Genomic DNA, 26,418 nt, shown 5'->3' with positions numbered 1-26,418 from the left:
CTCTGTTATTCTGAGCTACCTCGCTCTTTCAGCCAAAGGCCTATCAGATGCTAACGTTCCGAGCCTCCTGCCACTAAAGGAGATTCCCCAAAACATTTCACCTGCTATTAAATAGCAAAAGAGAAGAGAATCACTGTGTTGTACCCCCTTACATTAGGGAGCTGCAGTATTTGAGAGCAGCGGCATAGGGGGCCCCATTTGAGATCATAAACCAAACGCCATATGTCTTAATACTGATGTGATTAGCTATGTTTTTTTAACTGCCAATCAAAATGGAAACTGGTTTGTAGTTTAATGCTGGACTCAAGTGACAGTGTTACAAGGGTTCAATTTATGACTTGCTACAGTCACTGGCTTCAAGGTAAGTTGTGAAGAAATGTAAACTCTCATGTGTCCTTTTCGTTCTTCAGTCCTCAGTTCTATACCCAGCATGATTCTGGCCAAAGATAAAAATTAAACCCATTAGCGAACAGAATATTTCTGAGCATGATTGCTAGTTCACCAGGCCTACACTACCTGTCAAGAACTTGTTTTGTAGAAGAGGTAGGTGTCTTAGCATACAGTAGGAGCATCAGCTCCCAGATTCTGCCATCAAAAAATAACCCGACACCTACACTTTACATAGAGTTAAAAACTTTGGTGTTTAAGTCACACTGGTCAAAGTATAGTGATCAGTCAGGTTAGTGGGCTATTGTGCTGCTACAGTGAGCAAGAGTGCAACTTTCTGAATTATAGTAGCTTCATTATTTTGATCTTTGATATCAGCACCAAGTTAAAAGGTGTGATTGACATTTCATTTTTGTCAGAGGAAAATTTGTGTGTACTATTAAAGAGAACCACAAAAAACTCAGTGGGGTTAAAAATAAGGTACTTTTAATTTTTTTTTAAAAGTAAATAAATAAAAAGGAAAGATACCAAGCTGCAGTGAAATACAATTGGAATACAGAAGTGAACAGACCACATAAGATTTGTACTTAATAATGTGTGCGGTATGCTTATTGAAGTCCATGGGAGTTGGTCACATACTTTCTAGGGCAAAATTTAGCCTTCAGAATCTTTATTGCTTGTATAGTTGCAGTGCATGGAGGTGTGTGGGGAGGAGGTTGTTTTGTTTTTGTTTTTATTCTTTTTGTTTGCATGCTTATCAAAGGTATTTACTAGTAATATTCTGACTGTATTTCATATCCTGGAACATATATCAACATTTCAAATAAAAGCAAACAAACTAATTATTCTTTTAGTATCCTATCTGTGTGCATCCCGCTGGAAGCAGTAAATCATATTCACGAATTGAAGGTGACTTCTAAAATAACTTTTTAAAAGGGAGTAGAGGTTGTGCCTTTTTCTGTTTTTGTTCTGTTTCTGTTAGGTAATATTTTGGATGGTAGAAGGAATCTGTTTCGTGGTGGCTTTTTTAAACATCCACCTCAAATATTAAGTTTGGTCCTCCTTTTTTTTGCTGATAGCCTCTTTGGAGGATCCAGAGAACTGGAATAAAAGCTTTTTCAGCTCTTAGTTGAAGGGACAGGGTATAGAATCTTAAACAGTTAGAAATCAGGTATTTGAGTTAAATACAGTGGTGCCCGGGGTACTCAGGGTTGTGATGCACCTTGCTGTCACCTGCCCTTAGCATGAGAGAGCCTCCTCTGTAGCTGCCATGGGTCAGTTCCCTGACTCCTCAAGCAACACAAGCACTCCCCTCTAGGACCATGCAGACCTTGCTTTCTCTACAAGCTAGTGATAGGCACCCCCAGAGCCCTCCAATCATGTCTCTGGAGCATCCAGCCCCGGTCAATTGAACGTTCACAGTATTCACAGATTTGTTGCCTCTAAAGAAATAGTATACCCCAGCTTACCGATTTCACTTCAGATCACCACTCCACTTAACACACAGCACTTATTCTTGTTTTCGCTATTGACATGTCTACATTTATTTAAAAAAGCAGAGAGATTCATGTAATAGCAAGTAGAAATATTGGAAACAAATGGTTACATATAAAATAAAATCATAACAAACATTCTACCACTACACTACACTTATCTAGATACTTTCATATCTCACAGAGCAATGTTCACCCAAAGTCCTTCTAGCCTTTTTACAGCCAGCATTATACCCCAACAATCCATTGTCTTTACTCATAAACAGGATCTCCTCCTGCCGTTTATCTCTTGAGGATTTTGCAGTCTCTTGATTAACATTTGGCTCAGTGTGCAAATAGATACACATTGTGAGACACACCTCCTGCTTGAAAGGAATCTGCCTGAGACATATCACCTCCTAGTTAGCTGCCTTAAGAGCATCATTTTCAGTAGAGACACACAACTCTTTAAATACTATCTGTAATACATTTTGCAGTGATTATTACAACCACAGGGCCTCTGGCTCTCTGTAGAGACCTCCCACGTGCCACCCTTTAGTGATTTATGCTAATATCCGACCCAGGGGATGCCTGTAAAACTTCATGCACTCTTTCTGCCAGTTGGCACCAAGAGGTTCCTGGGTCACAAAACTTGCTATTATTTTTTGTAGAAAAGGAAGAGAGTTGAATAAAAATATTTTCCTCTCTCGTTTAGGGTCTAATCCAAAGGCCACTGAAATGATTGGTCATACTTCAGCTAGGTCTCTAGGGTATTTCTACAGCCTGCATAGACAGACTTGCATTAGTTCTGCTCAAGCTAGTGGGCTAAAAACTATGGATATTGTGGCATGGTCAGATGCTCTGGCTAGCCACTTGAACTTGGACCTAAGGAGCTGAGTGGGCTTGGACTTTGGCAGCTAATCCAAGCCACTGCCCATGCCACGACATCCACACTGCTTTTTTTAGCGCTGTACCTTGAGCAGAGCCAGCATGCATCTGTCTGCCTGGCTTAGGAGACATACTTTCAGCTGCAGATAGGTAAGACCTGGATTTCTAAAATTAAAAAAAAATAATAATAAATCAGAAATTGTGTAAAATCACACACATCTCTTTCTATTCCCCCCCATCACTTGCCTGAATTTTACATGCTCATGGCCTCCCAAAACATTCACATTTTGGACTAGAATATTCCATGCTTCAAGTCTGTAAATACTTTAAAAAAAAGTTTTAGGAAAACTCTTTCAGCTATAAGTTCAGCAAAAGTGAGGGAAAACGCCCATTTAAAAATATTCTAAACATCCTTTTTTTGGGGGGGGGCAGAATACACAAAAAATGTCCTTATCTAGTATCAAATGTCAAACTAGTGACTTTGGTCATTCAAAAAGAATAATTTTAGTTTATCAAAGAGGAGCATTACTAGTTCAGGCCCTGATTCTGCAAATGTCTGGCAATGGGATGACTCATATGAGTTAAATTATGCATGCATGTATGTGCTTGCAGGACCAGACCATAAATGCACACTTGTATTTGTTCATGGAAAGTGTGCAGCAGGAAATAAACTCCGCAATTAGATCACCACCATGTTCTCTTTTACTTAAAGCAAAACAATTTGAATTAAAAAAATCCTAGATAGTAGTGTAACGTTCTGGTTGTACTGTTAAGCGTTCAAATGAGGAAATTCCAATAGTTAAGAATGTGAGGCAACATTCACTCCGACATCTTGTATGTATATTTTCTCTTTCTCATTCTTCCTGTTAAAGGAAAATTTTATTGTATTGCCATTAGTGTGTGCCAAAAACTACACAGGCATTTCCTGACTTGGGTGTGCCACAGCTCCCATGTTACATTTTGTACTTATGATGAGATCAGACACTGGCATTCTTCGTTGTGAGATTGTAATTGAGGATGAAAATAATTGTAGCCCCAATAATTTTTGCTGGTAGTTTGTCATTTAGATAGCCAAAATGAAGTAGTGAAATTATTAATTGGAGCTACATGAAATTTGTTTAGCTACTGTAGTACAAAAAGGTACTATAATGCTAATTATTTCCTACCCGAACATCCTTGAAACGATCTAATGCCAAAGAGTGCCAATAATGTGTGCACACAAATGACATAGAAGGGGTCAAAATGGAATCCAGATTCAAAACTGGATCTGTGTATCTGTGTAAAGACACAGTGTTTCTTGAAATAGTAATTACATTTATTCTGTTAAATATACTTTGGTTTATATAACCAATAATATTGTTGCTTATTTTTGTTGTATGAAGAAGTCCTGAAAGGTTTTCTACTTGACGATTTCCTTAAAAATATCAGGAATGTATCAAGGGATGTTCCTTTTTTTTTGTTGGAGACCTTACTGGAAGACTCAGAAATATGTAGGGATAACTTGTTCACCCCTTTCTTGAAGGGGCAGGATGTTAAATCTTTAACAAGAAATTTTTTCTGAAGTGTGATAGGTGAATGACAGCTAAGAGTTTTAAACAGTCTGAGTTTTAAACACTCCCATTTCAATTAATCAGGGTTCAGTTCCTTTCTATGAGATGTCAAGGTCATACTAATTCTCCAGTCATCCATACAGTATTCCAGGAGAGACAAGACTTCAGTTTCTAATGTAGAAAACAAGAAACCATAAAAACAAATCTTTTCTGGCTGTCAGTAGGGCATCTAAGCCATGTTGAGGAAAAGTCAGATCCCCAGAGTGTGGCAGCAATTGATTTTTGTGACGGTTCAGTGGAAAGTGAGAGCGGTAGAGGAGTGTGGAGATGCAGGGAGAGGCAGAGAGGGAGTGGAATATGATGTTCAAGGAGAGTGACGCACTTAGGAGAATATGTGGGATAGGAATAGACTGAGAGGAACAGGGGAATGTGAGGGACAGGAGGGAGACTGCAGAGGTACAGGTGGATACTGAGGAGCACATTTGTTAAGTTTACTGGTCTGTAATTCCCTGGATCAACCCAATATCTTTTTTTTCTCTTTCTTTAGATATAGGTATAACATTTGCTACCCTCCAATTCTCTGTTACGGTAGCTGTTTTTAATGAGAGCTTACATGTTTTTGCAAGCAGTTCAGACACTCAAGACTTTTCCACAACTCTTGGGATATATGTGATCTGGGCCAAGTGACTGCTTTTTAAGTGATCTATTTGTTCCAGCAACTCATCTTCTGTCACCTTAGTCTTTGGTAGTATATGATCTTTATTACCAGAAAGGAGTGGATCTGGGGGAGGAATAACATCCTCTTTGTTGAAGACTATTGTAAAGAAATCATCTAGCTTCTCAACAATGTCCGTATCTGCCTTACTTGATTCCATTAATTCCTGGTTTATAGTTGAATTTTGAACCTGAAATGATCATACAAGCTTTGTAAGGTTATGACAAAGATGTTATATGTACCCTCACTCAGATTCTTCTCCGGATGTCCGTTCTGACTCTGTTTTTGCATGTAGACTCTGTGGACAAGAGGACTTAGAGGAACAATACCAATTGAGTTTAATTTAAATAGACTGATTACTGTTTCAAAAGTCAAAAGTCATTTTTGCACCTTAATAAGCAGTGCAGTGGAGTGCAAACTTGCAGTTTGTTTCAGTTATGATGTCTATGATTGCTATGGTAATACAACTAATAAGTAGTAATAGTGCATAGGGCTTGTTTTTTTGTTACTTTTTGGGGAAAATTAAATGGAACAAGAAAAAGATTTGTGATATTCTAGCAAATAGGTTTTTAAAAATCTATCAGATATTATCTCTAGAGAAGTCTGGATTAAGACATTGCTAAGGTTTGTCAGGCAGCAAGAATATGTCTTCCCTTCTTTGACATAGAATTGCTTTACTGTACATACCAAAAAAAAGACTTGCACACATACATAGCGTTTCACAAATATTCAGTCAGTGGAAAAGCCATGAATAGCATGTATGTAAATTATATTCATTTTACAGTGAACTTTTAATGCTGTGGAAAAGTCTGATGACCTAAGGAAGACTAGGAAGTCTTCGTAGTCTAAAGAAGACATTATAATATCCAGAATGACACTTCTGTGTGCTATAGATATTTCATTGTGGCTTGCAGACTAAAATCTTTGCTGACTTCCTGAAGTCCTCGCCTGAACAGCTTGGGTTGAAAGGTTTAGGACAGCTGTGGATCATGGGCTAACTATTGCATGGATTCCCGTGAAGGTTCACACTACAAATATGTTCCTAGTTTAGAAGATAAGTATGTACATCAGATTGTTACACAGCAATTCTTAATATCTGTTTAATACCATAAAGAGATTTCCATGCAAAAAACATAATTAAAAGTTAGCGTTAAGATTGTAAATAAATCTTTCTAACTTTAAAGATAGATAAGCACTGGAGTCCACAAAATTAAGCACTACAAAGGAAGGAAGTTTTAAAGTTAAGGTTTTATCTTTAAACAAAATGTAATAACTTTGAACTATCGAACAAAACAAACTATAGAATATATAAAAATGATGAGTTAAATTGTCTCAAACAATCTGAACCTCATTATTCTGTCTATGCTCAAACTCTGTTCATAAGATATTCTTAGGCAAGCAAGCTTTACATTTTCCAACTAAGATAAGATCAGCCATGTACTACACATCCCACAATTGAAATACTAATATCTGCATCATCTGCCAACCAAACGGCCGTAGTATCTCCAGTCTGCTCTCTCCTGACCTATTAGCAACCCGAAGATCACACCTTTTAGAGGTCAGGCACACAAAGACCTATCCAAATCTCATCTTACCTTCCTAATATTGTTCCCTCAGATCCACCATTGGATGCAATGCACCAATCTTAAACTGTTCTGATCCTCATTGGCAGGCTTCCTGTGGATACTAATAGATGAAAACTGTATTCTGTGTATGTACAACGGTGTGGCCCCTGCAAGCTGATTCTGATTGCATGGTTCATGATGGTTGCACAGCCACAGGCTGTGTATTTCTTGAAGTCCTAATGAAAATTTATAAGGTATACTGCTTAAGATACATTAAAACTACAAGATTCATAGCCAGATTACCAAATTATAGAGTATCAGGTATCTATGAGCTGTGATACTTGTCAGACTCATGTCTGCCTTCTGTGGAATATACAAATTCTGGCATCAGTGGGGAGGCAGGGCAGTTTGGAATGCTTAGGAGAACCGAACTTGCTTTTTCCAAAAATGGAGAGGGTTTTGTGCTTTATGTTTTTTAAGTGTAACTTAACCTTGATTTCCTTCCTTTCCATAGTGTTCGGATGTTTAGAATTACAGTGTTCTTATGTTATAGTTCCCTTAAATTACTGATACTTATTACAGTTTCACTCCAAACCAGGGACTTTTCTAAGCGTTTCCAAACTGATGTTGGAACTACATATGTGGTACTTGATAGCACTAAAACTAAGTTGCTGATTTGAGAGAATATTTTTTTGTATTGGAATGACCACGTTTTGGTTTATGCACAGTGGCTTGCTCTGTTCCCATGGAACATGACTGAGGTAGTTGGCACCTGTATCTTTCCATTGCTATTTTTCCTGAAGAAAACAAAAGTGTTTATGCAAAATTGGTCGTCTGTTGCTGCTTTCAGTATTTATGGAGCTTTTTCTTTAACGGTCTGGAAATACTCAGTAGAGGCCAAACTGGTCCAGAATTCACACTTATTGTTGCTTATCATTCCACAGATACTTGTTTTAATACTGTTTACTTTCATTGGTCTGATATGCAGTAACGCTAATCTAAGCCATCGAGAGTTCATATTTTACCCAGGACTGAAATGTGATAAACAGAATGAATGTGAAAGACAGTGATTGCTTTAAAAGAGAGCAGTGCCTATGCACAAAGAATATACATTCCAAAGTAATTTTGAATCACAGTTCTTGTTGAAATGGAAGCTTCTCTACAATAATATTTCAAATGAAATGTTTAGACCATTAAGAAGTGACTGGTTGTACAATATCCAGGTGCTCATTGAAAGGTAGTGTGATTGGAAGACTTCTCTAAACTTGGAGGCAGTTCTTTATTACATGCTAAATATTTTCTTTTGAGTATTTAAAGGCGATTGTAAAGTGACTTTCACAGATTGGTGCAGATTTAACATTCAATAAACTCTCCCTACATGCTTGCTCTTTGGGGTTGTGCAATTTCATTGTATAGAATTTTGTATGTTCTACTGAGACACACTTATTCAATTAACGCTTCAAAATAAAATTGTATTAAGAGCTGTCTAGGATGCGTAATTTAGTCAAGGAAAATTCACGTTATATACAAAACAGCATAAAGCCTTCTAACTTTTTTATAAAGGTAATTTCAAAAATATTCCAAAATATCATGGGTTGATTATTGGAAATCATGCCAAATCCCTTATGTTGGTGTTGGTCCATTCTGGAAGTGACTTCCAATATTATCTTTGTTTATTTTCTTTGGCAGGTGAATTTTATCCACAATTGTGGGTAACATTTTATCCACAGGAACAGCATTTGTAGGAAACATCCCTGCTCAATCCCTGGGATGGCACATACTCAGTTGCTCCGTGGCGATGGCCCGTGCACACTGTGATCACAGATAGGATTTGTGGGGATGGAGCATGAATAGTTCATATAGAATCTTCAGAGAATTTAGCTGCCAAACTTAAGTTGCTGAGCATGTGCAAACTGCCATTTTTTTTGAAGGTTTATATAACTTGGCCAAATTTGGGCAGGTTTTCATGGGGATGGCAAAAGGCAAAACTGACAACAGAGAAAGCCTCCTGAGAGATTTTGAGTCCCTGAAAGTGCTAGAACTTCTCAACAAAATGGTTGTAAGAATATTTTAACATGGGGCAAACAACATATTTTCTTCATCTTATTAGAAATTGCTAAATTATTTTTACTGTAACTTCACAGAAAATTCAGTCTGAGACAGACACCTGGCACAGAAAATTTCTTCTTGAATGGTTAAAAGAAAAATTATAAGCAACTGAAAACTAGGTCTTATAATACAAAATGTTGGGCTGCAGTAACTATATGCATTGCTACCAGCTCCACCAGTAATAATGGAGTTACATGGATATGTAAACCATGAAAGAGGCAAACCCATACTCATGACACACATCATTGTGATTGTAGGTAACTAAATGACCATGGAATCTGGTGCAGAGAACCAGCAGAGTGGAGATGCAGCCGTTACAGAGGCAGAAACCCAACAGATGACTGTACAGGCACAACCGCAGATTGCAACATTAGCTCAGGTACAAAGTGATTTGGTTTAATATTTTTACAGCATTGTTCCCAAACTGCATAAGGTTTAAGAAGGAAACTATTTTCTGAGGCGGTTGAGAGAATGTTCCATTTTATGTGTGTCTAGAACAGGGAATATGTATATTTCATTTAATTTTGTAATGAGAGTTGTACAGTACCACTTGTTGGTTTATCTTCAATATCATATTGAACCGTGTTAGACCTGAAGTAGTTTTAATTCAGGGATGTGCTTGCTGCCGCTTCCCGCAGCCCCCGTTGGCCTGGAGTGGCGAACAGTGGCCAGTGGGAGCCGCAATCGGCCGAACCTGTGGACGCAGCAGGTAAACAAACTGGCCCGGCCCACCAGAGTGCTTACCCTGGCGGGCCGCATGCCAAAGGTTGCCGATCCCTGTTTTAATGTATAATCCATTTATAACGTGACTACAGATACAGAGTTTTGAATTACTTCTTTTCACTTGTAGCATTCCTTCCCACCATTCTTTAAAGATACTTTGAAACTTTGAATTTCTGTACTGACTTGTATAAACAGGATTTTGCTTATTTTAGTTAGGAACTTTGTTATGACAGTACAGGTATCTCTTAAGAAAACAAACTGATTTGTTTTATATGGTTAAATAATGCAGAGAATGCATAAATTAACAAAAGGGATGGATATAACAAAAATTATAAGCAACTTCCAGACTTCCATTTGTTTTATGCTGTTTGCTCATTATCAGAAACTCAGATTCTGCAGAGTTGTCTCCTGTTTACTGGGGCACTGTTAGACCATTTATTGTCTCAAAAAAAGTTACTTTGTAGAGGCCAGAAATAATGCAAACCTAATTATCTTCTTAATTTCGGGAACCCAGCTCTACCCTGGGTTCCATTGATGTTTGGCAAGAATAACTCCATTGTGTAAATGAGTATAGAATGTGGCCTGTGGCATCAGTCCCTTGTGTAACAGTTTCACTTTGTAAATTATTTGCATTCTCCCGAAGTATGTAAAATGACGTCTCACTCCTATCTCTTTATTTTGTGAATTTCTGATGTCTGTCTTATGGCATGATTATGAAATCATTTACCACTTTCATGTTTTCAAAAATACAGGACACCTTTAATAGGCAGTTGTTAACCCTTTTCACTGGGATTATAGTCTTATGTAATTAGCAATATTGAAACACTGAGAATTTAGCTGTATAATAGGGCTCTATTTAGTACTCGTTACTCAGGCAAAATTCCCAGTAAAGTCCATATGGAAGTTTTGCATGATTAGGAAATATAGAACTGGATCCTAGATAATTAAGAATTGGGTAACTGTAAATAAGGGTTTAATCCCTATACTCACTATACTATTTTACAGATTTTTTTGTTACTTTGAGTAAGTTATAATTCTGTTGCTGCATTTTTTCACACCATCTTAGCTTTACCCTATCTGTACCTTTATACTAAAGTGTTATTTTATTATAAGACTTTTAACTTGTGTTATGGCAATCAAGAGCATGGGATGTGCACCTATAATCACTTTTACAATCCAAATAAATAATAATATCAATGTAATTCTTTCATGATCTCATTTTCAGAGAGATGTTACTCTCTCTTTATAACACTTCATATACTTATAAAATTTGCAGATGACACCAAGTGGAAAGGATTGCAAGTATTTTAGAGGACAGGATTAGAATTCAAAATGATCTAGACCAGGGGTCGGCAACCTTTTGGAAGTGGTGTGCCGAGTCTTCATTTATTCACTCTAATTTAAGGTTTTGCATGCCAGTAATACATGTTAACATTTTTTAAGATCTCTTTCTATAAGTCTATAATATATAACTAAACTACTGTTGTATGTAAAGTAAATAAGATTTTTAAAATGTTTAAAAAGCTTCATTTAAAATTAAATTAAAATGCAGAGCCCCCGGACTGGTGGTCAGGACCCGGGCAGTGTGAGTGCCACTGAAAATGAGCTCGCGTGCCGCAGGTTGCCTACCCCGATCTAGACAAATTAGAGAATTGGTCTGAAATAAACACAATTTAATTCAATAAAGAGAAGTACAGAGTTCTTCATTTAGGAAGGAAAAATCAAATGCACAAATACAAAATGGGGAATAACTGGCTGGGTGGTAGCCCTGCTAGAAGGGATCTGGGGATTATAGTGGATCATAAATTGAATATAAATTAACAATGTGATGCAGTTGCATTCTGGGATGTATTAACAGGGGTGTAATATGTAAAACACTGCAGATAATTGTCCTATTCTACTTGGCACTGGTGAGGCCTCAGCGGGAGTACTGTGTCCAGTTCTGGATGACACACCTTAGGAATGATGGGGACGAATTAGAGAGTCCAGAGAAGAGCAACAAAAATGATAAAACCTGACCTATTGGGTAAGGTTAAAAAAACTGGGCATGTTTAGTCTTGAGAAAAGAAGATTATGGGGGGCCCTGATAACAGTGTTCAAATATGTTTAAGTCTGTTATAAAGGGGACAATGATCAATTGTTCAGCCTGTCCACTGAAGGTAGGACAAGAAGTAATCTGCAGCAAAGAAGATTTAGGTTAGATATTAGGGAAAACTTTCTAACTATAAGGATACTTTACCTATTTAGAACAGGCTTCCAAAGGAGGTTGTGGAATCTCCGTCACCGGAGGTTTATAAGAGCAGGTTGGACAAACACCTGTCAGGGCTGGTCTACGTTTGTTTGGTCCTGCCTCAGCGCAGGGGCTGGACTTGGCAATCTCTGGAGGTCCCTTGGAGCCCTATGTTTCTATGATTCTATAATTTTTTTGTTGCATTTGTTGAGGGCTAGGGAATGCTCCCCTAGTAAAGAGAAAAGTTATACTCGCTATTTTGAGTAAGGTAAATTGATTCCATAAGGTATGAGTCAGAAACATCTGCCGAAATGATTATCAGATGTTGGCCTAGCTCAACAGCAGAACAGCTTTCAGTTGATCAGCTTTGCTTTCGTTGGCAAGAACTACTTGAGTCAGTTGGATTCATTATTAATAAGGCCACATGATGATGGAACTTAATTTGTCTTAAAAAATTACATTAAAAAGAAGATTTTTCTGCAAGTTTGTACTCTACAGCCTGAGAAGCTTGTCACCCAGATTGTTTACTACCCTTCCTCCAGCCAACTGACATCATGGCACAAGTTCCCCATAACTGCTAAAGAAGAGTAGTGCCATGCTAGTTTCAGCTGCAGATGGCACATGTGAAATTGGTCAAGTGCTGCTCTGCAAGACTGCAGTGCGTCTTTGCAGTAGCCATCTTCACAATAAAGAGCAAAAAAACAGGCACCAAATTTGGAGAATAAAGGCGAGACAACAGCGTTGTCCAAGTACAATTTCCCTTGATTTTCTGTCAAACAAGGCTTCCACATAAAGGATTGTTGGTTATGGAAATTCAGAGATCAGTGTTTTGAAAATCATTCATTCGTCAAGATATAAATTTGTTCACTTCTGCATTACAATAAATATTAATGCTGCTATATGATATTATTTGAAGCTCGTGGAAGAGAGAAGTGTAATCTTTCCTGCATTTTTAGTCAAAAGTTATTACATTTCCTGAAAACTCCATTAAACATAGTGACATTGATTAGCATTTCCAAACTTGGGTCTTTGAGGGCTTGTCTACATGATACAGCAATGTACACTAGTTGCGTGTTAACGTAGCACTACATGGAACTTTTTTGCTCGCCAGCAGGGTCTACATGGACCAGTTAGCGCACAGCATATTGGCGTGCTTTACAAATCACACCCCTCTAGTGCAGTGGTTCTCAAAGCCAGTCCGCCACTTGTTCAGGGAAAGCCCCTGGCGGCTGGGTCAGTTTGTTTACCTGCCGTGTCCGCAGGTTCGGCCGATCATGGCTCCCACTGGCTGCGGTTCGCCACTCCAGGCCAATGGGGGCTGTGGGAAGGGCGGCCAACACATCCCTCGGCCCGCGCCACTTCCTGCAGCCCCCATTGGCCTGGAGCGGCGAACTGTGGCCAGTGGGAGCCACGATCCGCCTAATCTGCGGACGTGGCAGGTAAACAAACCATCCCGTCCCATCAAGGGCTTTCCCTGAACAAGCAGCGGACCGGCTTTGAGAACCACTGCTCTAGTGTGCATTGCTGCACCATGTAGACAAACTCTAAATTAAGCTTCAAAAACCATCTTTAGGCACCCATGTTTGAAAATTGTAGCCATTGTTCTTTGTAGCAATAAATTAACTCTTAGTTGTGTATCTTGCAGTATAGCATTGAAATGACTACCTAGAAGCCATTTGTTTCCATTAAAAGCATGCATTGTTACTCCGTTTGAACAGTTGGTCTGGGGGCTTTATTTAAAAGGACATTGCCAGCTACTTGATTTGATTTACTTTGTGGCTGTACTTTCTAACAAGTCTGAAAATTTGACTCCTTAACTAATTTTGACTTTTTACAGTTGGCAAATACTCTCCTGCATTTTCTAGTTTGAAAACAAACTCAGCTCCCATATGTTCCTGCCTAAGAGTCAGCAACATATCATAGAATCATAGAAGATTAGGGTTGGAAGGGACCTCAGGAGGTCATGTAGTCCAACCCCTGCTCAAAGCAGGACCAACACCAATGAAACCATCCCAGCCAGGGCTTTGTCAGGCCAGGCCTTAAAAACCTCTACGGATGGAGATTCCACCACATCCCTAGGTAACCCATTCCAGTGTTTGGAAGGAAATATTCACTGTAGGAATATTCACAGTTCTAGCAATATTTAATTGCTGCAAGGGAAGGGCGCATATTAGGTTTTGATTACATTACCTCAAAATAGAGGTGTTTCCTTCATTTCTTGGCAGTGGTTTTATAACAAGATGTTTAGAGCCAGGGGGACATTCTTCAGAAGATTAAGTTACAAATTAGGACAAACGTCGGGCCTAGACAGGGGTGTGTTGGGTTTTTTTTGTTTGTTTTTTGGTGTCCCTTTTAAACATTTTTGGTTATCAAAGCCCTTCCTAGGAGAAGAGGCATCATCCTTTTACTGCTGAGAATGTTCTTGATAGTCAAATAATGAGATGCTGCAATAATCTAATACATATTCCTTCTCTCTCTTTTGTAGGTATCTATGCCGACAGCTCATGCAACGTCTTCTGCTCCAACGGTGACCTTAGTACAGTTGCCTAATGGGCAGACAGTTCAAGTCCATGGAGTTATTCAGACAGCCCAGCCATCAGTTATTCAGTCTCCACAGGTCCAGACGGTTCAGGTATGTATTAAAGGATTTCAGACTCCTAACTCATGCATTCTATATAACCTTATCAGTCCACCTTAATCAAACTTATGTGTTCTGTGTCATGTCAACTTAGAATATGCTGAAAGGAAAGTCTGTACTGTACTTGTTATCCCATTCCTTTTGTCTCTTTCTTTATGGTTTATCTGCTTTTCGTTTCTACACATTATTGAGTTTCATTTCCCTCTAGAAGTTGGTAAGCCTATTAGGTTGTGCTTTTTGCTGATACGATTTCTATATCTGGCTTTTACCTGCTTCTAAGTTAACATTACTAGACCATTTTTATGTCTGTTTAGTGACTTCTAAGATGTCTCATTTCTGTATCTTAAATGAACAACAACAAGAATTTTAGAGATTGCTGAATTATTAATGTGGCTGATGTTCAGGAATCAAAGTTTTTGCTTCTTGGAAAACATTTGTACTGGTTTACGTGTGTATTTCTACCTCTGGCAGGTTGCGATAAGTGATTTTAATATTCATGTTTTGAATGTTAACTTTATAAAACCTTAATAATTGCTTGATGCTGTATAAACGAAAGACAATACAGTTCATGATTCACAGGGTGAAAAGCCAATCTCAGAATTTATTAAAGACTTGGAGAAAGGCTTCAGTAGTCCAGAAAGCCTTAGTCTTAATCTCTACTGCGGTTCCGTCTCTGAGCAACATTTTAAATTACCTTTTAAATCCAGTGTTGCTGAACATGGAAGCAGGAACTATTTAGGCTGTTACTGACCACATAAGATAAGGGTGGTAAATCATTTTTTGGGCATTGGGAACCCACAGAGATGAGAACTAAACTAAATTAAAAGCTAACTATTGAGATTTTTTTTTATAGAGGTATTTAAACCAGTATTGATTTAAAAAAAAATTAGGTGACACTCACACTTTAAAATTGGATCATTCTGATAATGATCTTGGTTATTTCCTTGCATTGCTTCAGTTATGTACTTTTGTCAGGCTCTACCTCCCTCGGACTATTGGAGTTAGAGTTTAATGTTTTACCCAGTTAGAAATCTGGAGCTGCACAATTTTCAGGTGGTATGTGGCACTAGTTTCTGGCTCTAGTGATTCAAGGTAAGAGAGTGATGATGAAATCATGCTGGAATTCAGAACGGATGATAAAGTACAAAAATATATTTTGAATGGTGATATTTATAGTCCAATATTTCACAGTCTGCTATGGTTGTATAACCCTTTAGCATGGCACCCAGGAGGCCTTAAGCACCAAGTATACAGCATGAAACCAGGAAAGGCTCCTGCAGGACCTCCATATCCTTGTAGAGTTTTATAATTGGTTCTGTCACAACTGCACTCCTCATTCCCTTTGTCTCCAGACCCTTCTGCTTTCAATCCCACGTTGCTTCTAGTTACTGTGTCTCCAGACCTGACTGCCTACCTTGCTTTGGTTCTTTGGACTGGATGGAAGCAGGATAGAAAGAAGGAGTTATGGAAAGAAAAAAGTGGGTGGAACCATTATTTATAATAATTTGCCCATTATATATTCTCTCATTTGAGTGACTTAATTGTTAAATACATTTCTGAAGCTAGATGGTTGACTTTGGGCATCTATGTATCCAGTAACCAGTGATCAACTATTACTTTTGATTTTCAAGGTCAAAGTCCTGTATAGTACTTTTATTGATAATGTCTTTTTGCATACTGTGAAAACTTGCTTATAGTGGTAGATTTATTAATGTAGAAGTGGCTTGTTAAACTTGCTTACATTGGTAAATGTATTCTGTTCTTATTTACAGATCTCCACTATTGCAGAAAGTGAAGATTCACAGGAGTCAGTGGACAGTGTCACAGACTCTCAGAAACGCAGAGAGATCCTTTCCAGACGACCCTCCTACAGGTATGGATGTTAAAAGCTGAAGCATTTTGCCTGATGCATTTATTCGACAAATGGGTAGACAAATAGTGTGTTTCTGTAGTTAATATGAGATCTACCTTTTTTACTAAAATATTCCTTCAGTGACACCTTTCCATGACCAATTTCTGGTGGGATGCCAGGAGATCAGCAGAATAAGATAAGGAGGAAGAGGAAAAACATCTGCCATTATGGAGAGATAGGAAAGAAAATCAGCTGAGAATAAGTTCAATGCTAAATAAATCTATATGTGTAGCATTTAGGTACAACTGTGAGAGAAGCCTTAGAAGTCACATAAACAGATATTTAATTCTTGGCGCGCCACTGAAATGTGCAGGCAGGTTGCTGCTGTATATTCTGTAGTCTCTGTAGAATCAACTTTTCTGTTTGTTGTTAATGTTGAAACACTAGCAACAGTCAGATTTAATTCTTTCCTTCACCTGAGATGTCCAGTGGAAACATGACATTGTGTGGCTCATTATAACTGCTGTAGGTGGTATTTCTTAGAATTTGCCAGGCTTCTTGGGGAAAACTAGCGGATAACCAAACAGGCTGCAGGTGCCCAGCAGAACAACTGGTAGTTTTCTTTAAATCAGACATTCATGTCTTCCTTTAGTAAATGCCCATGAATGTTACAAAGAACAGCTCATTCTGGCAGGGCGGAATTTTCTTCTGTCTTTGAGTAATGAATTCATTTTTAAAATGCAGTCCCGTGGAGCCATTGATTATATGTAATTCCATTCAGCAATGCTTTTTGGTGTGCTGAAACTGACATGTATCCTTACTTTGGCATGTGAAGGTCTAGAATGAGCCCCACATCCTCAGAAAATGTGCAGGGACAATGTCAGTAGCAGATATGGAGACAGTACTGGAACCACTTATTTGGAGCAGAATTGGCCTTGGGACCCATAATCATATGCACACTAAATCTCTGATTTGGGGGCCCTTAAAATGAGAATCTCACCTTTTGTTTTAAAACATATTAACGACACAGTTTTAATAAGCAGTCACAGCTCCCCTCAATGTCAAAGTGATTTGTAGGTGCTCAGTACTTCTGAAAATCCAGCTATAAGTTTCTAGCCCTTTTTTGTGAAAATTGGCTTGAAAATATAAGCCAGTCACCTGGCTTGAGAACTCGTTATTCTGTGTCCCCTTCTATAGCCATTCAGAGTCTTTGGGGAGCAATTAAAGCCATGATGGCAGGCTTCTAGATTTTAAAAGTGCCCCACTTGTGTTTATAGCTGTGGAGGGGAGGGCTACTGGTGTTAAATCTGCCACAGACTTCCTCCTAGTCAGCTATCTGCAGCTGAGCTGTTGAGCACCCAGTATGACCTCTGACCACAGGAAAAGGCAGTTGAGCAAAATGAGGCAACAGAGTTTAGTGAACAAGGCAGAGCACTGAGAACGAGGGACTCATGCATTCTAATCCCACATTTAACACTGACTCCGTCTGTAGCTTTGGTGAAGCCACTTAGGGCCAGATTCTGTCCCCCTCAAGCCAGCTTCTATGTGCCATTTAGGCAGGAGGAAACTCAACTGATGTAAAGCTGGTGTACCTGGCTCCTATGCCAGCCAGCCTCCCCACCCCAGCGGAAGGGTCATGTTGGAACAAAAAGGGTCGGGGCCAGAGTACAGCAGTGTTCTGCCAGTTCTCAGATAACATAACCAGGCTGTTGTAATTTACATTAGGGACAGGGCTGGTAGAGATCAGCCCACAGAATCAGGGAGCCATAACCAGCTCCTTGATGACCCCACCTTCACTTTGCTTGTCCATTTTTAACTCAGATATCTTTCACTTTTTCCACACCACCTCATGTGCATGGGAGAAACTCCCCATCTAAATTTGTAAAGCCACCACCTTATCATATTTGAAATTCCTCCTTAACACTTTACCTCTGCCACAGTACCCACCATGCCCATCTGGCATTGGTTAGGAAAGTGGTGAGCTGTAATTTCTGCTTTTCTGATAACTGCTGTTCAGTTTTATTATTACCTCATCCTCCCAACCCCCCATCTTGTTTATCTGTTTTGTCCACCTGTCTCATCCTTTCTGTCTCATCACCTGTCCGATGCCTACATTGTAAGCTCTCCAGGGAGATGACTGTTGTCTTTGTTACTTGTCTGTGTAGTGCCTAGCAAAATAGGGAGCTGAGCCTCAATTGGGGTTCCTAGGTACTAACAGAGTCTAATTAATAACAACAAAGCCCTATTTCTATCTCTGTCTTTGTCTCAGATTGTTTGGTAATTGACTAGCCTCCTTGGAATACAGGAATATATAGGTTTGGCTACCAAAGCCAGGCAGGAAAATTCAGTGTAGTCTGGGCCTGGGTTCTTCAAATGTTTTTGGATGAGAACTAGGGGTGCAGTCCACAACAGAACGAATAGCGCTTCGTACAAAAACAAAAGAAAATCCCAATTTGCCTTGTTGCCTAAAGAAGCCTTTTGCAGTTGCATATGATGGAGCATGCAGTCAATAAAAGAGAGTTTGCCACTCCTCCAGATTCTTGATAGAGAGAGTTATCAGTCCAGTTGCAGCACAGAGGGCAGGTGGTAGACCCAAGCATTTTGGGCAGCTGTTTTGTTGAGCATCTATCCCCGTCAGTTCTAGTCATAGTCAGTGAGATCCATGGCCTTTATGACTACAGTAGAACCTCAGAGTTACGAACATCTCAGGAACGGAGGCTGTTCGTAACTCTGAAATGTTTGTAACTCTGAACAAAATATTATGGTTGTTCTTTCAAACGTTTACAACTGAACATTGACTTAATACAGCTTTGAAACTTTACTATGAAGAAGAAAAATGCTTTTAACCATCTTAATTCAAATGAATTTCTCAAGCAGAACAATTACCTAACCTGTGGACTTAATTGTGTGACTTTCATTAAAACGCCCAGCCTTGTCTCCTGAACAGATGCTAGGTCATAAGCTGATTGTACTTCACAATCATTTCTGCTAAGTTTTTGAAACTTAAGTCCCTGGGTGAAGTTTAGGCCTTGGTGGCTTCTGCAGCAGGAACACATCCTCTGGATGTGGATGGTGGCAATGAGGAGGTTTGGTGCTTTAAATACTCTTGCTTTCTTTTTTCACATCTTTCTGTGACTGAGAGCAGGAAACTTGTAAAAAGTGTATCAAAGATGAAGTTTTTGAAGAAAAAGGGAAAATGTGAGTTCTAGATCCAAGTATGCAGAAACACACAGGCTGTTCTAGATTGATTCCACACCACCCTTTTCCTGTGGCATTTTTAACCTGGTTACCTAGCATCGTTTTAAAGTGTGCTTTAATATTTCTTCCCATCCCATGTATTTTATTTCCTTATTTGCTGCCTTTTGAGTTTTCCCCAGCACCAAGTAGCCAGTAGAATTGATTTTACTTTCACTTTTTGTTAAAATTTTTACAACACACTGTCTTTGCCAGAAAAATTTTGAATGACTTGTCCTCAGACGCCCCAGGAGTGCCAAGGATTGAAGAAGAAAAGTCCGAAGAGGAGACATCAGCACCTGCCATCACCACTGTAACAGTGCCAACTCCAATTTACCAAACCAGCAGTGGGCAGTACAGTACGTAGTTGCGTTTATTATTGGTTGTGGTAGTTGGACCGGAAGAGAGAGAACTGTTAAATTCTACTTGCATGACTGTTTGGGCTGGGGTAAAAGAAGTCAATATAACACTAATTTAATCTGACCCTTGTGCAATGTCAGAAGCCTTATTACTCCTGTTCCATGATTATATATATACTAGGGTCTGTAACTTAAGTAATTTCCAGCTGTGGGCGTGTAAATTGTATAACTTACATTCACAAGGCCTGTTGGTTGCTGTTAGTATGGTACATATTCTACTTTCCTAGGTACAAAAGGGATTAATCAGAGTGCTTAATTCAAAACTTTCTTGGGAGAGGAAAGCTATTGGGGCATTTCAGAATTTTTCTTCTTAGCTAATATTTCTGTGGTTTTGGCTTAACATTTTTTAACACTTATAATATATAACAAAGTAGCAATTACATTTTCAGATAGACAAGAAAAAAGCAGGGCTTCCATAACCTTATTTAAAATGCATAATAAATTTCAATTTCTGTGTTTGCAACTTCTTTATTCATTACATTTTACGGATATGTCACCTTTAATGCAAATCACTAGGGAAAATAACAGGAGGATGCAGCAATAAAACAATAGTTATAAACATCAGCTAAAACAAACAGAGAACTCGCTGTTAAGTGTACAAGAAGGGGAAGAGAAGATCTATCAAATGACTTATTCCTGTTATAAGTGTCCTTTTAAAAGCATTGTGCTATAGTTGCTCCCTGGTCGGTTCCCCAATCTGCCTCTTGATTTTTTAAGAGATTGATGTTGCTGACACTCCACTTCTACCATTGATGTACGAATACTTTTCCTGCAAATATCTGCTCTGCCTGATACATCCTGATATATGTGTGGAAAAGCAGAGAAATACTCTAGAGGCGCTGAATGAGGGGATCTGTGTAAGATGTGCTCCCCCTGCAGCCTGAATACTGGGATGGAAATTAGTGGATTGAGGGAGTGAAAGGGAAGAGGTAACAAAATTATTAGATGGAATGAGAGACTGGATATGTGTGTGTGGAAACAATGCATGAGAAGGGGATTTGAGCAGGAAAAGACGCTGGAGAACAAAATGGACACAGCAAGGTGAAAATTGAAGAGAAAAGCATGGAGAGGAGAGGAATTAGAGAAAGGAGCAAAAGGAAAAAAAGAGAAAAGAGTACGTAGCCAACAAGAAAATCATCAACTCAGTAAATACTACAATTCTACATTGGGAGGGCTGTAGCTTCTCTTAGGGATGTGATTGGTAGGAGAGGCAATTCTTGGTCTATGTTTTTGTCTGTCAGAAAGGTAGCAACCTTATGGTACTGAATGAAATGATAGTAGGTCACTGCTGAAGAATGACTACAGTTACAATGACCTATCTGATGTTAAGGTATGTAGTTGTGCAAGGGATTTAACTCAGATGTTTCAAATCGTTCTTCTGTAACTGGGCTGTAAACTGTAACTAACCATGTCAAATAAATTAATCTTTTAACTATTGTATCAAATGTATTTGTTTTCAGTTGCTATCACCCAAGGAGGAGCAATACAGCTGGCTAACAATGGCACAGATGGAGTACAGGGCCTCCAGACGTTGACCATGACGAACGCAGCTGCAACCCAGCCTGGCACCACCATTTTACAATACGCACAGACCACTGATGGACAACAGATTCTTGTACCGAGTAACCAAGTTGTTGTACAAGGTAAGAATAATCCATCATTTTAACATTTTATGTTTAGTCCTAGGGGAATTTAACTTGCCAAAATAATTCCCTCAAATATGTCAGAAAAAGGAATTAACAGTTTTGGCACAGATCAAATTCTAAAACAGATCAAATAAATTCCAGAAAAAAACATGTCACATTTTCTCTCACTCAGAACAAACTTAAGATATTTTTGGATATAGAAAATGCTTTTATTTCGGTTCCTGAAAGCTAGTTCACTTTTGCTTTGTCCATACCGTATTTCCTTCAGCTCTTTCAAGAGAATGTTTGCTATCTGTTCCCCAAAACCTGTGACACAAATTTCTTGAGAGTTCCTAATGTCTGTCAAGTGGTTATCTGCAATGATGATAAATTAGAAGTAAAGTTTTAGGAATGTTTTCCTGTTCTTTGGGCAGAGATCTGTTCACAGTGTTCTTTCCATAGGGGAATTTTCCTTTACTAGTAATTTACTGCCCTCTCCAGTTAGAAATCACTGTTCCTTTTTAATGCTCTTTCTGGCAGTACAAAACAGACATTGTTAAAAAAAGATGCTTCTGATATTGCTCTGACTCTGTTCAAATCATTCAAGGAAGAGACTTTCAAGCCTTGATGAATATTAGTACGTTAAGGTTAATGTTTGTGTCTGAGGAAAATATGTCTTTTGATCTTCTGTCATGTATATTTTTTTAAAAAGACATTTTTTCAAGTAATAGTGAAAATGCAATAGACTCCCAAGTAAATAAAAGCTGATCATACTAAACAAATAGTATTGTGCAATGGGCTGTGTTTCAACAATTAGTGTCTAAATTGCACATGTGCCTGCTATGGATACAAATCCTACATTTCTGCACAAAACCCCCAGATACTTACACATGCAATTACCAGTTCGCATCTGCAGTTAGTCATTTGGAGTTCACCTAAAAAGTACTGTTTGCCTAGGAAGATCCTAAAAGCTATTTCCTGCTTACCTTGCTAGATTTATGGTTGCTTAGCCTGTTCACAAAATAGAACCGTCAAAAATCCAGTGGAAGAAAAATGTACAGTAGGACTAGCAGCTGCAGATAAACCTAGTCGTCAGACACAAGCTAAGCCCTCTTCAGCAAGAATGATTGCAACCATAAATATACTAAACTAGGAATGAACTACCATTGATAACCCAGATAATGCTAATCCCTCCTATATTGTAGCCTAGAGTCATCACCTCGTTTTATCTGGTTATGTTTAGATTGGTGACTAGGTGTTATTCACAGAGTGTTTTGACAGGATTCTCACAGTGCTGTGTAACCTAACACTATACTTCCCTTTCAGCTGCCTCAGGAGATGTGCAGACCTACCAGATTCGCACAGCACCCACCAGCACCATTGCGCCTGGCGTGGTCATGGCCTCCTCCCCAGCACTTCCTACCCAGCCAGCAGAGGAAGCTGCACGAAAGAGAGAAGTGCGTCTAATGAAGAACAGGTATGTGTGTAGTGTTAATTTTGCTTTAGTTGTGCATAGAATTAGAGTAATGAGTGTTTAACTCGTGCAATATACACGTTGTATTTCTAACAGGTCTAGAGAAGAGTGTGTGTGTAATTGTTTATGCAAATAGATTCCTGGCCTTTCTCCTCCCCTTTATGAAACACTATGTGAAGAAGGGCAGACTTCTTTAAAGATGCCAACTAACACAAACAACATCTGGTGACTCCGCATATTGTGGTTATGAAGCCATAAGACTTGTCTGTCAGTTCATTCTGCAAGGGCTGAGTTACCCTTTCAACTAGCATCTGTTAAGTAAATACATTTATGCAATCTCCTTTCCTCTGTTCTTTAACTTAGCCTTCTGTGCATTCCCTTTATCACTAGGCCCCGTGCCCACCTCCCACTTCAGTGAATTCTCTCTCTCATCTCACCCATCCCCTTTGGACACTTGCCCCATGGGTTCTATTCTCTGGAGGCAGCAGGAACCAAGGGGAGGGCCAGAGAAGCAGCTGCTCCTCTGAGCCTGGACTCTCAGGACTCAGCAGTGGCAGCAGATAGGGTGAGGGAGAGAGAAAAAGAAACTACGCTATGGGGTGGGGATGTTTAGAGAAGCAGGAACTGGTGAGGCAGGAGAGAAACAGCCACTCCCCCAAGCCTGTTACACTGTGGGGAAGGAGGGCAACAAGGAGGGTGGGGAGAGATAGCTCAGTGGTTTGAGCATTGGCCTACTAAACCCAGGGTTGTGAGTTCAATCCTTGAGGGGGCCATGTAGGGATCTGGGGCAAAAATCAGTACTTGGTCCTGCTAGTGAAGGCAGGGGGCTGGACTTGATGACCTTTCAGTTCTGAGATAGGTATATTGCCATATATAAGGAGCATGAGGTCAGAGAGAGGCTGGGAAGGAGCCTGCTCAAGTCCAGATGTTGTAAAGGTGAAAGTGGCTGGCTGGGAGCAGGAGAAGGAGAAAGGGGTTTAGCTGATTCTGTCCCAACAAGCTCAAGCTCCCGCTTCAGCTCCTCACATTTGGGCCCTCCTTGACCTATCTGAGCTGCAGAACAGGCCATGTGTTTGACACCTCTGCATGAAACAGTATAATCCAAGAAAATGGCAATAATTTCTGTCATCTGTGATGGGAAAGAAATCCTGGGGGTTGTGAAGGGTCTGATTGACTGACTTGTTATTTCAAAAAGTCGACTGTGTTACCTAGGGGAGTTTATCTTCTGTTTATTGGTAAACCGTGGATACACTGTGAGGGGACGTCACATTAACAGAGTGTTATGCATTGTTTGAGTAGTACGAATGAAGAAATAACTAGTGCTGAACTGCAGAATTCACCTTTTCAAAAGGTCTTTAACCAAAAGATCACATCTCCTCTTTCAGTACAGGTTTCAGATATTAGTAAATAGTTGGTGGAACTGTTTACCCTCTAGAGCCTCTTCTGTTTGAGAAAACATAGTTAAAATTGTGAGGTCCCTTAAGAATCCTACCCACAATCAAAGAAAGCTTTGCAGTTTTGGAGAATATCAGGAAAACATGGGAAATCAACCCTACCCATGTGATATTGGTGTCTTCTGCAGGAGTCACATTGCCTATTTAGCCTGCCTAACTAATAGGTGTTTCAAAAGCGCAGTTACATCAGAGAAGGAGGGAAAAATGATCTAATGCCTGAGATAGATGGAAAGACAATATATGATGAGGATTACATAAAATATTTATAGACAGTATTGTAATAAATGTGATTTTGCAAAGTGTAAATTTCCTGTTCTTAAAAGGATCTTTCAATTATGACAAATAATGGCTGAAAATGACCCTAAATATGTATATTGTTAAAATCTGCCCATCACCCCAGATCCAATCAAGATTAATCTCTCAAAAATCAATTTTGGGCTGGATAGACAAGATTTCTTTTTAAAATAACAAAAAGAGACCATCATGGACAAATTTCAGCCACACAGCCCATTTCAGACAATTCATATTAAAAATGTATGAAAAGAAATTAAAAACTGCATAGCAGGGCATAAAGGCTGAAATTTCAGACAAAAAGTCACCTTTATATAGAGAAAAACAGGAATTTGTCCTGTTTTTAAGCCAATTTCAGAATGCACCCTTAACCCTGAAGTAGTAGCAAATGCATCCCTAATAATACTCCACATTTCTTCTGCAAGGGAATGTGTAAGAATGCTCTTCTCCCAGCGCTCAATGATAGAAGAAATTCCCTCATGAAGTTTTCTGGTCCCTACATAGGTATTTCTGCATAGGATCATTGTGATGCTTCTCAGGGGTCACCATTGTGAGGCACCTCCCTACCACCTGGTCTTAGCATGAGGAAGCCTTGCCTGTATCTAACAAGGGCCAGCTCTCTGATTTTTCCAGACACAGGAAACACAAGCACTCCCCTCTCAGCCCACACAGGCACCCCTGTCCCTCATTTAGGCTAGCAATAGGTATCCGCCAAAAAAAGCCCTCTAAGCATTTCCCTGTGGCATCCAGCCCCTTACTCACTTGACACTCAGAATTACCAGATCCCAGATCCCATAGAAACCAAATCCCAGTTATAGAAAACAAAATCATAACATGCATTGTAGATCCAAAACTCAACTAACATGATACCCCTTTGTCTGTTGAGGTCCTGCTTATCTCAAAATCCTGCTCACAAGTGTTTTTCAACCAGGATAGCTGAGACTTTCTTTTCATGACCAAGCCTGCTGACAGCTTGTCTCCCCCACATGAAGGATGTCAGGGCGGCTTTCTGTACCCCTAGATATATTAGCCCTGTCTTATGTTCTTTACCTGCAAACAGTGTTCTCTCTCCCCTGCTGTTCACCTCTTCCTGTTAATTTCTTCTGCTAAAGTCCCCACAATCTCTTCATTAGCCTTTTGACTCAGTATGCAAATCGACTTCCATTGTGAGACACACAGTATACAATGGTCTGCTAGGATAAGTGTCTCCCACCTCCTTTCTGGTGTAATTTGATTTCAGGCATGCTACCTCTTGATGACCTACCTTTAACTATAAGACCTTAAGAACATAATTTCATTCATATATATATATATATATATATATATATATATATATATATATATATAATCTCCTTACCTATCTGTGCATACATTTTACAAAGATTATGATGGCCACTGTGACACAGGCGTTGCCGTTCAGTAGAAACTACATGACGCTCTTTGAAGAACTAGAATGTAAATACCAGACCCAGGGAATCTCTATAACTAAGGCTATGTTTATGTCACAGAGCTCATGGAATCTATGACTTCCAGAGACCTCCATAACATTTTCTGTGTGGGAGTGGAGCTGGCAGCCAGCGGGACCCCTGCAGGGTTCCAGCAATGAGTGACAGCTGCGCCGAGGGCAGAGGCACCTCGGGCAAGCGGCGGGGAGTGTCCCATTTTCTCCTTGGGAAATATGGTCACGCTGCAGCTTCAAGCTGCTGTGGGCAGAGGGGGAAAATGTGGAGCCGCAGCAGCAAAATCACAGACAGGTCACGGCTTCTGTGAATTTCTTTTTATTGACCATGAC

The 26,418-nt window shown here is 39.4% G+C and overlaps 1 protein-coding gene and 1 long non-coding RNA gene across 8 annotated transcripts in view; one reads left to right on the top strand and one right to left on the bottom strand.

Annotated features, from left to right (window-relative positions):
• Window positions 1–26,418, top strand: part of CREB1 (cAMP responsive element binding protein 1) — a 43,617-nt gene that overhangs the window by 12,407 nt on the left and 4,792 nt on the right. The window contains exons 2-7 of one of the 3 annotated variants that reach the window (XM_039494327.1): window positions 8,944–9,065; window positions 14,125–14,271; window positions 16,050–16,150; window positions 19,580–19,722; window positions 21,243–21,425; window positions 22,734–22,884. In XM_039494327.1, the coding sequence (XP_039350261.1) occupies window positions 8,952–9,065; window positions 14,125–14,271; window positions 16,050–16,150; window positions 19,580–19,722; window positions 21,243–21,425; window positions 22,734–22,884 (839 nt within the window). In that variant the 5' untranslated portion in view covers window positions 8,944–8,951. Of the gene's footprint in view, window positions 1–8,943; window positions 9,066–14,124; window positions 14,272–15,629; window positions 15,756–16,049; window positions 16,151–19,579; window positions 19,723–21,242; window positions 21,426–22,733; window positions 22,885–26,418 lie in introns of those variants that run through there. The other 2 variants (XM_039494328.1, XM_039494329.1) reach the window with 2 other exon arrangements.
• Window positions 274–25,888, bottom strand: LOC120374539. Of its 5 annotated transcripts, XR_005586139.1 has the most exons (9): window positions 25,677–25,888; window positions 24,438–24,551; window positions 24,222–24,324; window positions 22,760–22,847; window positions 21,683–21,782; window positions 19,957–20,005; window positions 6,608–6,813; window positions 1,857–1,924; window positions 274–436 (listed from the first exon to the last, which is right to left on the bottom strand). It is a non-coding gene; the product is annotated as an uncharacterized LOC120374539 (long non-coding RNA). The 5 variants fall into 5 exon arrangements; XR_005586136.1 differs by lacking the exons at window positions 24,222–24,324; window positions 24,438–24,551 and adding an exon at window positions 5,255–5,325; XR_005586137.1 differs by lacking the exons at window positions 24,222–24,324; window positions 24,438–24,551 and adding an exon at window positions 5,255–5,310.

This window comes from Mauremys reevesii, linkage group 11 (assembly GCF_016161935.1).
Source record: "Mauremys reevesii isolate NIE-2019 linkage group 11, ASM1616193v1, whole genome shotgun sequence".
NCBI lineage: Eukaryota > Metazoa > Chordata > Testudines > Geoemydidae > Mauremys > Mauremys reevesii.
This window is presented reverse-complemented; position numbering and strand designations above follow the sequence as displayed.